This window comes from Callorhinus ursinus, unplaced genomic scaffold, assembly GCF_003265705.2.
Source record: "Callorhinus ursinus isolate GAN/ISIS: 27379988/994484 unplaced genomic scaffold, GSC_fseal_2.0 scaffold36, whole genome shotgun sequence".
Lineage (NCBI taxonomy): Eukaryota > Metazoa > Chordata > Mammalia > Carnivora > Otariidae > Callorhinus > Callorhinus ursinus.
The window spans coordinates 9,787,962-9,801,722 of NW_027397098.1; the positions used below are offsets into that span (position 1 = coordinate 9,787,962).

General features: G+C 48.6%; 1 protein-coding gene across 6 annotated transcripts in view; it reads left to right on the top strand.

The window, feature by feature from the left end:
* The window catches only part of SFMBT2 (Scm like with four mbt domains 2), a 226,246-nt gene extending 220,320 nt beyond the window's left edge, over window positions 1-5,926 (top strand). For 5 of the 6 annotated variants that reach the window (XM_073879943.1, XM_073879941.1, XM_025853445.2 and 2 more), the window contains exon 21: window positions 1,044-5,926. In XM_073879943.1, the coding sequence (XP_073736044.1) occupies window positions 1,044-1,184 (141 nt within the window). In that variant the 3' untranslated portion in view covers window positions 1,185-5,926. The remainder of the gene's footprint in view (window positions 1-1,043) is intronic. The other variant, XR_012374583.1, reaches the window with a different exon arrangement.
* The last annotated feature ends 7,835 nt before the right edge of the window (window positions 5,927-13,761 follow it).

The following is a 13,761-nucleotide window of genomic DNA, read 5'->3' on the forward strand; positions in this document are numbered from 1 at the left end:
AACCCTTGTCTGAAGAAAATAGCTCCCTGTGTGTAACTCAGGATGCATGATGTCGGAGGTGCCCGTGTGCAGCGGTAGGACTAGTAAGTCTCCGTGGCTTACGGCAGCCCTGGGCTCACCACTCCTCCCCATGGCAGAAATTCTAGTTTTTCTGGGTGTGGTTTGTGCTCTCCTTGTACCACTGGTCTTTATTGTTACCTTCTCTTACTTCCTATGGAACGTGAAGACTGTCTTGGAGGATAGGAGGAAGGGATTGCTCTTATAACCCAATCATGCAATATCTACATAAATAAACCCAGTTTACTATAGGAAGCAAGCTGGCGAAGAGGCAGAGATGTCCAGTGTCGGGGGGGGGTCTTAAAGCTTTGGAGTGGGCCTTGTCCCTGCCTCCTGCAGTGAATGCAGCCTAACAGTCTAATGACTGTCCTCGCCTGGGCCCGGTGCACGGCTTCAGAGAGCTCACGAGGACAAGACCCGGATGCAGACCGCGCACACCTCGTTCTGGGTGGTGTGTGTGTGCAAATGGAGACGCGTGCCTTTGTGTGTGTCTGAATACCCGAGTTGTCCTCTGTAGCCAGCTGCTCTGGGTGGTGGTACAGCTCGCCAGCATCTTGTCACCCGTTTTGATGGTGAAATGTCAGACCTTGGCAAGGAAGAGAGAGAGCTTAGTAGAGCGCTCTTTCCTAGTGCTCACGTGGAGTCACAGCAGAACTCGAGAGGGACTGGGGCGGGGGCCGGGGGGCGAGGGGGCTCTCCTGGCCAGGGGCCGGAAGCTTGGGGAAGAGGAGGTCCTACAGCAGCTCACCTGTTCCACCCCCTCGACCCCACCGGCCTAGGCATGTGAATTTCAGAGTAGCCAGAATTTTCGGAGCAGACCCGTTTTATTAACCAGAAAGATGAGAGAGTCCTCAGGCCAAGTTGGTATGTCTGCCAGTGCTCTCCTGAACCGAAAGGCCCTTGGCCTCCAGGATGAAGCCTGCTGTGACAGAGGCCGTCCCTTGTGTCCGGTGCCTTGGCTCTAACGTGGCTTTGTCTCCTGGCAGGACATTGATGGGCAGGCACTGCTGTTGCTGACTCTCCCCACGGTGCAGGAGTGCATGGAGCTGAAGCTGGGGCCCGCCATCAAGCTGTGCCATCAGATCGAGCGAGTTAAAGTGGCTTTCTACGCCCAGTACGCCAACTGATGCTGCCCTCTTGGGAGCTGACCCAGCGTCGTGGTGATGCGGCGTCGTGGGAAGGTTTGGGGACCGACGCTTTATTTCTTGGGTGATAAGAGCTGGTACATACAACTGAGTAGCAGCGAAAAGCAAGAAGCACGGACCTCTTCACCCTCCAGCCTGCGTGATAGTACCCCGTTTTCAAGGACACCCAGTGCCACGGTGGTGGCTCCTGGAGTGGTGGGCACTGCGGGAAATGGAAGAGCGTCTCTGTACGTCCACGTCTTGCCTTTCTCCCTCGGAAACCAGGCAGCTCCCTGTGAAGGGCTTTCCTCAGACACGGCCCACTTTGCTTTGAAAGCGAAGGCACAGTTGATGTCTTTTCTGAATGTGCCCAGGGAGGACACGGGCTGGTGGTTTTGCTCTGGTCGTTCCAGACGCTTCTTCCGTGACAACGCCCAAGGGGCCGTGGCTGCGTGGCTCTCAGTTTGATCTTGGTGGCAACTTAGTTCTCAGACACACTTGTTGCAGGATGCGGTTATAAAAGGATGGGCTAGACCTGCATCACCTGTCACAGGTGCCTTTTAGGAAGTGGGGGGGCGTGAAGGCAGGCGGCATGTTGCAAGGAGACCGTTCTTCCCGAGTGACAGACATCCAGAGCCTGTGGAGAGTTCCGTTTGCAGTCTTTTATAGAACTTCACATATTGCTCACTTTCTCATTTAATTGTGACCAGATCAGGGAGTGATTCCTTTAGTCTGTTGGGAAATGCTGAGCTGTGTATTGAAGGAAAAGTTTAACGTCAGAGACGAGTGGGAAGAAGCTTCGGGAAGCTTTTAATAAACCAGCTGTGTCCCCGTAGAAGGATCCTGCAGTGAGTCTGTCGGTGAGACTGGCTTTGAGTGCCACTCGGATCAGCCCGGCCCTGGGACGTCCGACGGGAAGCAGGGCAGCCACCTGGCTCAGCCCTGCTCTTCTGCTGGCCCGGCTGACGGCCCCCTGTGATCCTGGATGACCACATCACTCTGGAGCCTCTCGTCCGCCTCCTGCTAAGGGAAGAGTCTCGATCCGCCAATGTGAGACATCGTAGGTGAGAAAGAATCACATCAGCACAGTGTTTACTGTTTCCGGCAGCCCACTCTGGCTTGGAAGGTGCCAGTGACGTTTCTTGGGCAGTTTTCGTTAAATCGGTGAAGCCGCTTGTAGAGAGATCTGCGACTCTTGAGCATTGGCTGGGTTTTTTTTTTTTTTTTTTTTTTGGTACCAAGCACTTCATCTGCGTATGCCTGTGAGGGACCCGGTGTGCTCACTCCAACCTGAATGGGCGGCCCTCCTCCGTTGGGAAGCGTCCAAATGCCTTTCGACACACGTGCAAGGAAACCAGACCTTGAGAGTGTCTGGACATGGACGTGGAGAGGAGCCCGGCCTTCTGCTGCTCTTGTGCTGTAATTACCTTGATCTTTTCTCCTCGATCGGTCTCCACTGCTGGTGGGCCGTCATGGGGTGGGCTGCTGAGCGGTCCTGTTTCTGCACACATTGTAAAGCATGATTATCTGTCAGATTTTGCCAAGTTTGATGACTAACGCCAACCTTTATTCACAGTCTGTCCCTGTCAACAGATGCAAATGGAAAACCGATTTTGCCAGGTGAGTTTTTCCTCTCCACCCTAGCTGATTTCTCCCACCAAGTTGGAGGTGTTTGGCAAGTGGGTTTGCCTGGGGACCTGTGCCGGAAGGACCAGCGCCCCACACCGGGAGCTCCCGTGGTGACTCGTGCGTGGCTCGCGGTCGGGGCTTCTGTGTCCCCACACCGAGGGGTCCGCCACCTCCTGGGTTCCCACTCCCTGCCTTCTCAGCCACATACTTTTAGCCCTACACGCCCAGCCCGTGGAGCCGACTGGAAAGGGATCCATTTCAAGATCTGTGGCATTTTCCCTGCGCTGACTCGCTCGTGACCCTTCGCTGTGGCCTTTTCAAGCTGAGCTATTCCTGTCGCATCTGAAACTGGAGCGAGGGGGTGTGGTGGCTGCAGCGTGACGTTGTACTTTCAGAACGGATGTCCCCTCCTCGTGCCCTTTCAAGGAAAGGCGTGAGGGAGGAGGTGCTACACGGGATGAGGCAGATCTTGCAGGCGTCCCTGGAGCTGGAAGGCCCCCCCTTGGCAGCCCGGGCAAGACACGGCCACCGTTGCTGGGGACGCTTCCTCCTTCCATGTGCCCGACACCTCCTTGTCCTCAGTCCCTCTCTGTGCGGTGATCTGTCACTTCACCCACGTCCACGTAATGGTGCGTGGTCAGCAAGACGTGGCCGGGGCCAGAGGCAGAAGGCCCGGCTCCGGGGTAACCATCACGAAGGTCCTGTGTGTGTCCCCTCCTGGCCCTCCAAGAGCCAAGAAACCTTTCAGGGCCAAGAAGATGCTTTTGCCGTGAGCGTCGCCACCGTCCTCCTGAACTTGGATTCTTTGGGGGATTTCCACTGGTGGGTGTACTTCCTGTTGGTAGCAAGTTGGCAACGGAATGGTGAGGTGGTCTTCGTTCCTCTGTAGGATTCACCTCACGTCAGCTTCTGTCTTATCAGTAGGGCCAATTTCCAAGGCACATTTTACCGTCTTGTTACTGTGTCTCTTGAGGCAGGAAATGCTGATTTTACACCTCTACCCACCGCCCCCCCCCAGTACCACCACAGCACCAGCCGAACGTTTCTCGGTTGAAATGCCAGCAAGTGACGCCTCTCCCCCGTTTCTCTGTCCCCAGACACTTCAGTCTCTGCTCTGTCTCTAGGATGATACTTCGGGACCAGAGTCCTGTCTTCTGCATAGCCAGGTCCTGCATACAACACGCCGCTCTTTACCTCCCGTAGCTGGTCGAGAAGCGTGTCTTCCTCTCCTGCCCAAGCGGACACTTGGCATTCTGTACAATGTGTATAACTTGAGAAGCAGAAATGCGGCCTTGTCCGTAGTGGTGACAGTCATCACGCAATCCCATCCAGAAACTAAGGGAGCTGGTTTGGCCCCTGCCCTCTTGACTGCATCTGTACTGTGTTGGGAAACTGTCCTACCCACAACGCTATAAACCTAAAAAAAGCAGGTACGGCTGGCATTGCAAATGAACTTCTTTGCATTTCCAAAACAAAAACAAAACAAAACAAAACAAAAAACAACCAAAAAAGGAAAATGGAAACCAGTTTCCTTCAAGTTGCATCATCCAGAGAACTCATCCATCGCTTTTAAAATTAGGTTCATTTGATCAAAGTTTGACTCACACACAGTGTTTGGGCTGTGCAGCGATTAGGTTGCTTTCCCTTATTTGATCATATTTGAAAGAGTATTTCCTGTGTTTGCTTTCATTGGTTCCTCAGTACATTAAAATGACTCAAACCTTTGACCCTGCCCCTTCTGACCCTCGCTATAATCTCTGGAAAGTTGGTTTGGATCAGTCTTTGAAGCTTGGTCTGAGTGTCCTGACTCGTCTCTTAGAGTGCTGAGTGTTGTATCAAGCAAGTTCTGAGATTTGCCTTTTATCTTAGACCAGACACCTCTCTAGGAGCCGTTCTCCCTTCGTTTTGCAAGCACTAGGGGTTTTTGTAACTTCTTACGTAGAACACCCATTTATGTTTATTTCTGTATATAGAACTATAAAAACTGTATCGTTAAAATCTTTGTTGTGGTTTGAGCACCATTGTTGCTTTTTGGTTAAGGTGGTGAATCTAGGATCCAAGTATTCGATTCTGTCTTTAGAAAGCTGTGATCGCGTGTGCAATTATTTCTGAAGGAAAAGATAGTAAATTTAGGTCTCTGTAGTTTTTAAGGAAGCAATCGTGGAAGAGATATACATACACTGCCCGTTGTGTTTTGGTGCAATAACGAATAGCAAGGAGAAGCTCTGTCTTCAACTATGACAATGTAATGATTCTCTTACTCGTTTCCTGTTCTTTTCTGTTCAAGAGTTTTCTGGAAATGGCTTTCGTCCCTTTAACTTGGTTGAATATTTCAGTTGATTCTCATAGCTTTCATCACTAGAGTTGGTTTACAAGTATTCCAAAACACGAATGCGATAAAATCGAATTGTGCTAGTTTTGACCCCCTGAATTTACCTAAGAAGTGTAATTGCTGACACATGATGCTGCTTTGGGTTTTGGTTAAAAGCATCTCTAGTTCAGTTGGTAAGAACTAACCCAAACAATTTCCTCAGCGGTGGTCTTTCCATCTTCCTGGTTGGTTTTAAATGCTGAGGATTCTGTACCAGCGAGCATGTCAGTCTTAGGCAACCAAGCCAGAGTGGTGCTCCCGTGGGCCTGGCGGATACCCTGAAGAAAAAGTAAAGTTCTGGGACCAGTGTTTGCTGAAAATCGGCTTATGATGGGAAATTGGAAATAATTTTTTTTAAATGACAGAAGAAAGAAATCATCTCATTTTTGTTCACGATGGGAGCTAGCATGATATCCAGAAGCATAAACTATCCCTAGTCGTGAATGTCAGAAGCCCTTTTACTGTTTTGCATTCCAGTTTGAGTAGTTTGTATTGAAATCTGATTCATATCTTGTGTACGTTGCAGTGTGTTAAAGGAAAAAATCGTGTTCTTACTTTTGGAATTTGCAGGACAAAGGGCATGTTGTTGGTTTGCTGGAGGATTGTATTCTGTATATATGTTTTCATGTAAATAAATGAAAATCTATATCAGAGTTATATTTTAATTTTTATTCTAAATGAAAAGAAACCCTTTTTACTTGAAAAAGTTGTAAGCCACATTGTTAATAAAGTAAAATGAGTTCTATGGTGGTGTGTGTCTTTCTATGTAAGGTCACTAAATATTATCTTTAGGGTTTGCGTTTTGTTCCATTTGTCTTTTCCTGCTATGCACTAAAACGTGTGTTTGTAGGGTTTTAATAACCATGGTTCTGAAAGTCCCATGCAATCTTTCAGAGTTACCCGGTAGCTTTGGCACTTTTTATTCAAGGCACTTGTGTTTATTCTTTTTATTGGAACATTACAGTGTATTGTACAGAATCGCCTCTAGGCTTTCCCGTGGTCAGAGATTGGGTTCTTCTGTGATTGCCTGCTGCCTCAGGAGGAAGACGACTTTAAGTCCCCCCGCCACTCCACACTAAGCGTTGCTGAGGGGCAGAGCCAAGGCCAAGGGGACAAGCATTCAGGGGCAGGTGGTGGAGGAACATCCCCTTCTTCTGACCCTGGCCCACCTTAATCATCCAACTTCTCTTAAAGTATATTATGTTTGCCCCTACTGACAAGCAGGTTCTGTATATAGACATTTTTGTTGTGTTCTCTTTTGAATTAGGAAAGAAAGCTTTTTCCGTCAGTCCATCTTTACTACCAAAAACAAAGCCTATGACGGTAGACAAAAGTGGGGAGCATATTGTTCATTTTCCCCAAATATACTAGAAACAAAGAAGTCAAAGTTATTGAGCTGAGTAAATAAGATTATTATATTTCTATTTGTGCTTGAAGATCCTTGATGACAAAGAAATGTAGACTGGATATATAATCAGATAAAGTGGAAGGTGAACACTTCCGGACCTCTCAATTGAATGAATTAAAGCCAAAAAAAAAAAAGACAAAAATCCCTCCCATCTCTCTCCGTCTTGCCACCAAGAGCCCATTTTTAATGCTTCTGCTCTCTGGTGAGGCTGTTCTCAATTTTCAGTTCACTGGAAACCCCTTCCCTTTTGTTCTGGCATCTCGTGCTGCTACTCTCTTATTTCAAGGCTGTGGGACAGTGCCACGCTTCCTGGAGGTTCAAAGACCACATAAAAAATGCTGTTTACGTGGACATGACCTTGAGTGGCTCCCGTGTGAAGACAGGATGTTTCATCAGTGAGGTGAAAATACTACGTCAGGGTAATAGCTGGGCCGCGATGGTTTTCTAGGGAAGAACTTTATCAGGAGGCCTCGTGACGTCAGCCCACACTGGAGTAGCTCCTCTGTGCTGTTGAGGCTCCTGTTTGGAGGACTCAGGTGGATGAAAGCTCTCCTTGCGCTTTTCTGAAGTCCCATCAGCGCTCGATTCGCATGCCCGCCATGCCTTCCCACCCAGCCTCACGGTTCGTGTTCTAACAGTCATTGCCATCTCTTGCTTCAAAACTGTTGGAATGGTAGACGTGCAACAGTTAGGTGCGCATTGCGGTGAGAGAGTGAGACCAGGGTGGAGACGGACGGTGTCGGCTTGGAGAAGGACTCCCGTACTTTTCACACGGTCCTGGGTTGGGAAACACTTGTACTGCTTGCCATGTATGCAACACAAAACCTCAAAGGCAAGTGGTAATACATCCATACCCGCTTGACGGGAGGATTAAAGATACCGTGTGGTGCTAAGCCAAGAGTCTAGCACAGAGAGGGTGAACCCAATCCCTCGATTCACGGGGCACATCAACTCCTGCGCCCTTGACCACTCTCTGGAACCTGGGTGACCACTACTGTTGTGTCCATCGTGCCCACCGCAGGGGGAGCCTCAGGTACCAGGCCTGACCCAGACACACCCTGGAGAGCTGGGCCCCCTGCTCCACCCCTGGATTCTGAGGAAGAACACACCGTGTGGTGCAGGATCTGCTTCCTGGAATGATGGTTGACCAGAAGGGTGGTGACAGCCCACGGGCAGGGGAGTGAGGGTCTTGAGGGTCCTCGAGCTCCAGCTTGGGTCAGTGCAGGAGCGGGAGGGTGCTAGCAGGAAAATGGGAGTTCTGGGTGGCCTGTCCAGAGAGACCCCCTTTTTTTTGTAAGTGGAGGCCAACCGTGTAACACAGCATCTTATATTTGCTGTCCTTCCTTCCCTGATTTCATTTCCACTTGCCTTCAGTTCCGTTGCCGTGTAATTTTATCCCACAGTCAAATACTAGCATATAAGCTTTGCCTCAGACTATGTTATCTTTGGAATCCCGAATTAGCCAGTTGGTGCCAGAAGCTTTCTAGAAAACAGACCCTCCAGATGGGATTGGGGAATCCGACTGCCACCCATCTGAAAGCCACGGGACGCTCTTGCTCTTCAGGAGCAGGTAACCAATCCCAGCAGTGTGCTCAGCATCCCTGGAGCTCCTGTATGCGGCTGAGTAGGATGAACGGGAGGCAGACAAGGCTTCTGCCTTGGGCAGGGAGCCGGGACGAGCATATCTGTGAACACTGTACGTGGGGGGCTGGCTTGGCAGCGCTGGCCTTGGAAACGGGAAGTGGCAGGCAGCCGTAGGAAAGCAAATTACCAGCTTGGGTGCATCGAAGGCAACTTTCAGAGATACTCGTGTGTAAATCAGCCACATGGAAGACTCACTGAAAAATCAGGCCCCGGATCTGACGAGGAGGATGGTCGAGCTGCAGAGGACGTGAAGTGTGCGACCTCGACAGGCTTCTTTCTGCAATGTCAGATGGCGATTTTTCCTGATAGTGACAGAGTGAGCCTCTGAGACGTGGGATGGGGTCACAGAGTACATAAGCCAAGAACCTTGGGCCTTCCATTGCCCTGTCCCCTCCTGGCTGGCCGACCTTCCCCTCGCCTGAGGACAGAATGCAACATGACTGCGTTCTCACGATGTGTATCACGATTTCCCTGCCCCGTCATTGCTTCCACGATAACGGGACAGGTCTCAGTATGGCCCACGCTGGGAATTACCAACCCTGATCCTGGAAGGGCAGCCCACACATGGCAGGAATTCCAGGATGTGACCAATGGGCTGGCAGGAGCCGGGGAGCTTATGTGGGAGCCGATGAGGACGTTAGACCTAGCCCCGGACACGAGACTGGATGTGGGGCATTTGCCTGGGACTTGGGATTTAATCTTATAAGGACAATTTGGAGCCAGTCTAATGATTCCCGGGTAGGATTCCCAGAGGTTTTCCTACAGGAAACAAGATGGACATTCCAGAACGTCCTCTTCATTGTACTGAGGAAGAAGCCCGAAGGCTGGAAATAGGGTGGGGTAGACTCTAAACCGGGCTCAGCTGATGCTCCTGCTTTTTTTCAAATAGAGTTTGCAGGGGCGCCTGGGTGGGTGGCTCAGTCGTTAAGCGTCTGCCTTCAGCTCGGGTCATGATCCCAGGGTCCTGGGATCGAGCCCCGCATCGGGCTCCCTGCTCGGCAGGGGAGTCTGCTTCTCCCTCTCCCACTCCCCCTGCTTGTGTTCCTTCTCTCTCTGTCAAATTAAAAACAATCTCTAGAATAGAGTTTGTAAGGACATTGAACCTACACTTTCCGTCTTGGGAGAACGATGAGGGCATCTTATTCTGAGCACATGAGAGCTGGTTGACACGGGAGAGTGCAGGTGACTGGCACAACAGGTGCGTTGTTGGGGGTTGGGCCCAGGCACGCACCTCCCTGGACGTGCTTGGCGTCCACGACCTCCCAGGCCTGTGCCTCCTTCACGGACGGCCCAGCTGCTGCACATGGTGCTCCGTCCCCACACCGCCTGCCATCTTGCCCGCTCCTCTGCCCCTGGAGGGCTGGCCCGGCACACTCTCCCAAACCACCACGCAGGCAGCCACACACATTCTGGCCCCCCGAGCCCGGGGTGCCAGACCCATCGAAGCTTCCACTCCTTTGGTCTCTGCACCCAGGTGAAGCTCTGGGCGCTGTGGTCTGTGGCTTCTCCCCGTGGCGGTAGACTTGGAATCCGGAACTTGGAGCTGGAAAATGCTGGGGATTCGTGTCCCGTGGGCAGACTTCGATCAATGAAAGGGAGCAGGTAAATTCCTCTGCTGTCCTCCCCCAGATCGCCTTTCCCCACTGTGGCGGTCTGTACGTCTGTCCAGAGACATCCTGCACGTCTGAACGACCCCTCGTGCTTTCTCGTGAAATCACGGCCAGCGATCTAATGCATTACTCCTCGAGTGTGCGTCTCATCCCCCCTTCCATGCCTTCCTTCCCTCAGCTGGGATCCCGCCAGTAAAGCTGCGGCTTCTAAGCTCATCTCCAGGATCTGCTTTCCGAGGATCGAGCCTGAGACAGGAGGCAGCTATCATTATGCAGATGCATTGTACAAATAATAATGGTTAGATATCCTGGTGTGATCCAGCCATCCTCTGGAGCCCGAGAAATTTATGAGCTTCCTGTCACTGAGCCTGATCGTCATGATATGAAGCTTTTCTGAATTGCTTTAAGACATGGGTTGGAAGTTCACATTAAGACTGTTCTTCCTGGTTATTAAAGTAATGGGTGTGCGTTATAGAAAATTTGGAAAGGGCCGTCATCCAATCTCCTGTTCTCTAACCAGGTCCAATTACCACTCTCCCGTATTTCCGTGTGTATTTATAACACGATGTCGAAATCCAGTTCATGCCATTTAAAAATTGTTCACCAGTTTATTTTGTAATTGCGTTCTCTGGGGTGGAGGTAATGTTTTTAGCTATCTAATTTTTTTTTAATGTTTCAGTACATTTTTAAGGAATTCAATGTAACAGATGTTTGTGTACCACCCACCCAGCTTCCAGAAGTATTGTTGTTTGGCCGTATTTGCTTCAGATTTATGTGTCTTACAGAATCTTACAGGTAGAGTCAAAACCACAATTCCGACTCTTCCAATTGTAGGCAGGATTTTTACAGTAATACTTCATTTGTATATAAGCATGATAATGTACACCTCTGCTTTATGGGGTTTCAATATTTTCATGAGTGTTATGCTGCTCGTGTCATAATGCAATTGACTCTTTTTCCTCAGTATTATGTCTGTGAGATTTATGCATGTTAATATTTTTCTAATTCATTTATTTTCACTGCTGCGTAAATTCCATTGAATGTATGATTTCCTTCTCCTTTCTCCTACTCTTGGACTTTTATGTTCTGCTTTTCTGCTATTTCGAAGTAATGCTGCCATGAACATTTTTGTGCGGTTCTTACCGTGCACACGGACAGTGCTGCTGTCCCCAAAGGCTGTCTCCACAGGTGCAATTGCTGGTCGTGGACCATGCCTCCTTGCATCTGTGCTGGGTATTGCCAGTGGCGTCCCAAGAGGGGTGTCCAGTTTCCACCCCTGCCGGCAGTGTTGGAGCTGTCTCTGCTCCACGCCCTTGCCCGTCCTTGGCAGAGTTTTTCATTATTGCTGACCTGAGGAGTGGAGAAGCGGCAACTCCAGATCATTTCAGTGCGCATTTCTGTAATTCCTGGCGAAGTTTAGCGTTTTCCCTCTTGTGAACCGCCCGCTCACAGCCCGTACACATTCTCATTCTCCCTCCCTCCCTCCGCCACTTCTTTCTCTCTGATTTATGAGCCTTTTCTAAAATAACTTCTTGACATGAAACCCCTATCAATTGCCTGCGTTGTAAATCCATTTCTCCACTTTGTTTTGGTCCTGTCAACTTTACTCTGTCCTTTGTAGTTCAGAGGTTACTTGTTTTAATGTACTTCAACGTACCATTCTTTTCCTTTCCGATTCGTGCTTTTGTTCTCTTGTTTAAGAAAGGTTTTCATACTCCGAAGACGTTCAGATGGTCTCTTTTTATTTTCTTTTAAGTGTTTGTAAGTTTTACTTTTTCCAACCCCCTCCAGAATATTTTTGGGGGTGTTTGGTACTCCCCGTGTTATCCAAAGTGGTGATCCCAGTTCACACTCCTGCCGTATGAGCGTCATGCCTGTTCACACCCTCACCAGGACTTGGCGGCGTTTATAATTATTGCCGGTCTGAGGAGTGTGGAAACCATCTGGTCAGGGAGGGAGGGAGACAGGTAAATCGCCCTGCTCTAACTGCTGGGGAATTTCTCCTTTTTCCACTGACTCACCATTTCACCTGCATCATGTTTTGAGCTTACGTATATGTGTGGGTCTGTGTGTGGCCCCAGGATTCTGTTTCATTGGTCTGTCTGTCCCTGTGTCATTACCACACTAAGTGTTATGGCTTTATAATAATCCTCGATACTCAGGGAAACCTCTTCTTTTTTTTTTTTATGTCAATTATTTTTTTAATTGTTGTGTTAATCACCATATATTACATCATTAGTTTTTGATGTAGTGTTCCATGATTCATTGTTTGTTCGTAACACCCAGTGCTCCATGCAGAATGTGCCCTCTTTAATACCCATCACCAGGCTAACCCATCCCCCTACCCTCCTCCCCTCTAGAACCCTCAGTTTGTTTTTCAGAGTCCATCATCTCTCATGGTTCGTCTCCCCCTCTGACTTACTCCCCTTCATTCTTCCTCTCCTGTTATCTTCTTCTTTTTCTTTTTTCTTCAAATATGTTGCATTATTTGTTTCAGAAGTACAGATCTGTGATTCAACAGTCTTGCACAATTCACAGCGCTCACCGTAGCACATACCCTCCCCAATGTCTATCACCCAGCCACCCAATCCCTCCCACCCCCAACCACTCCAGTAACACTCAGTTTGTTTTCTGAGATTAAGAATTCCTCATATCAGTGAGGTCATATGATACATGTCTTTTTCTGATTGACTTATTTCACCAAGCATAACACCTTCCAGTTCCATCCACATCGTTGCAAATGGCAAGATCTCATTCCTTTTGATGGCTGCATAATATTCCATTATGTATATATACCACATCTTCTTTATCCATTCATCTGTCGATGGACATCTTGGCTCTAGGGAAACCTCTTTTTATTGAAAGCTGTGTTGGCCAGTTTTAGTCTTGTTCGTCGTCATGAATCTCAGACTCAACTTGTTGAATTCCATAGAATACTTTGGGATACTGGGTGTAATTATATTAAACTTATGGGAACATTTGGAGAGCATTGACTTCTTTTATCCTGTTGAATCTGTCTGTCCAGAAGATGGTACAATTATTCATTTACTCATGTCTTTTTTAAGTCTTTCAGTAAGGTCATGGTGCCATTCTCCATAAAACCATCGTGACTACAAGTCTCTTCCTTATTAAAAAAAAAAAAATCTTCAAAGCAGCGGGTAGTATGAGAGCATGTTCTGAGGATGAAACTGAATTTTGCATTATTCGGGCTATTTAGAAATGAGATTTTTGCCCATACGAAAATTCGTATGAACGTGGGGTTCACTGAAGTTACAACTCCCAAAATGCTCAGCTAGTTGACATTTCTAAATGTCTCTTCTGCATAGTTTAAGTCTTAGTCAAACCTCAGTTTTCTACAAACGGTTTGAAAAAACTGCTTTGCACGTTATCCCGTCCGACTTGTCAGAAACCCCTGTAGTCGAGAGGCGTGACATTGGACTGTTGGAAAGGTGAGAATGGTCTGTCTTGTTCTACACCCCACACTGATAATGCTTACCTACCACAATTTGAGCAAAGCAGTCCATTCTCTCCCCTCTGTTGGCATGAACGATTAACTGTTGACACTTGAAATATAGACCTTTGTGCTGTGTGCCATTTACCCACTGGCCCACCTGAAATAGGGCAGCCTTAATATGTAAATGAGCTGATCGATGCTGTACCAATAATCCCTATGAATGAACTACAATGGAGACATTTGATGAGACGGTTAGGCTTATGTGAAGCTAATCATTGTGATAAGAAACCTAAGAGGACATTAACGCATAGAATAAAAATGCTTCAGGCCGATGAAGCAGATGCGTGGTGCCAAGTGCATTAGGGAACAGAATAGCACTGTGCTGGCTGCTCATGAACAGCCAGAAGCCACCTAGGAAGGAGATAAAGCATTCGCAGGAATCACTGTCGAGGAGAATAGAGCGG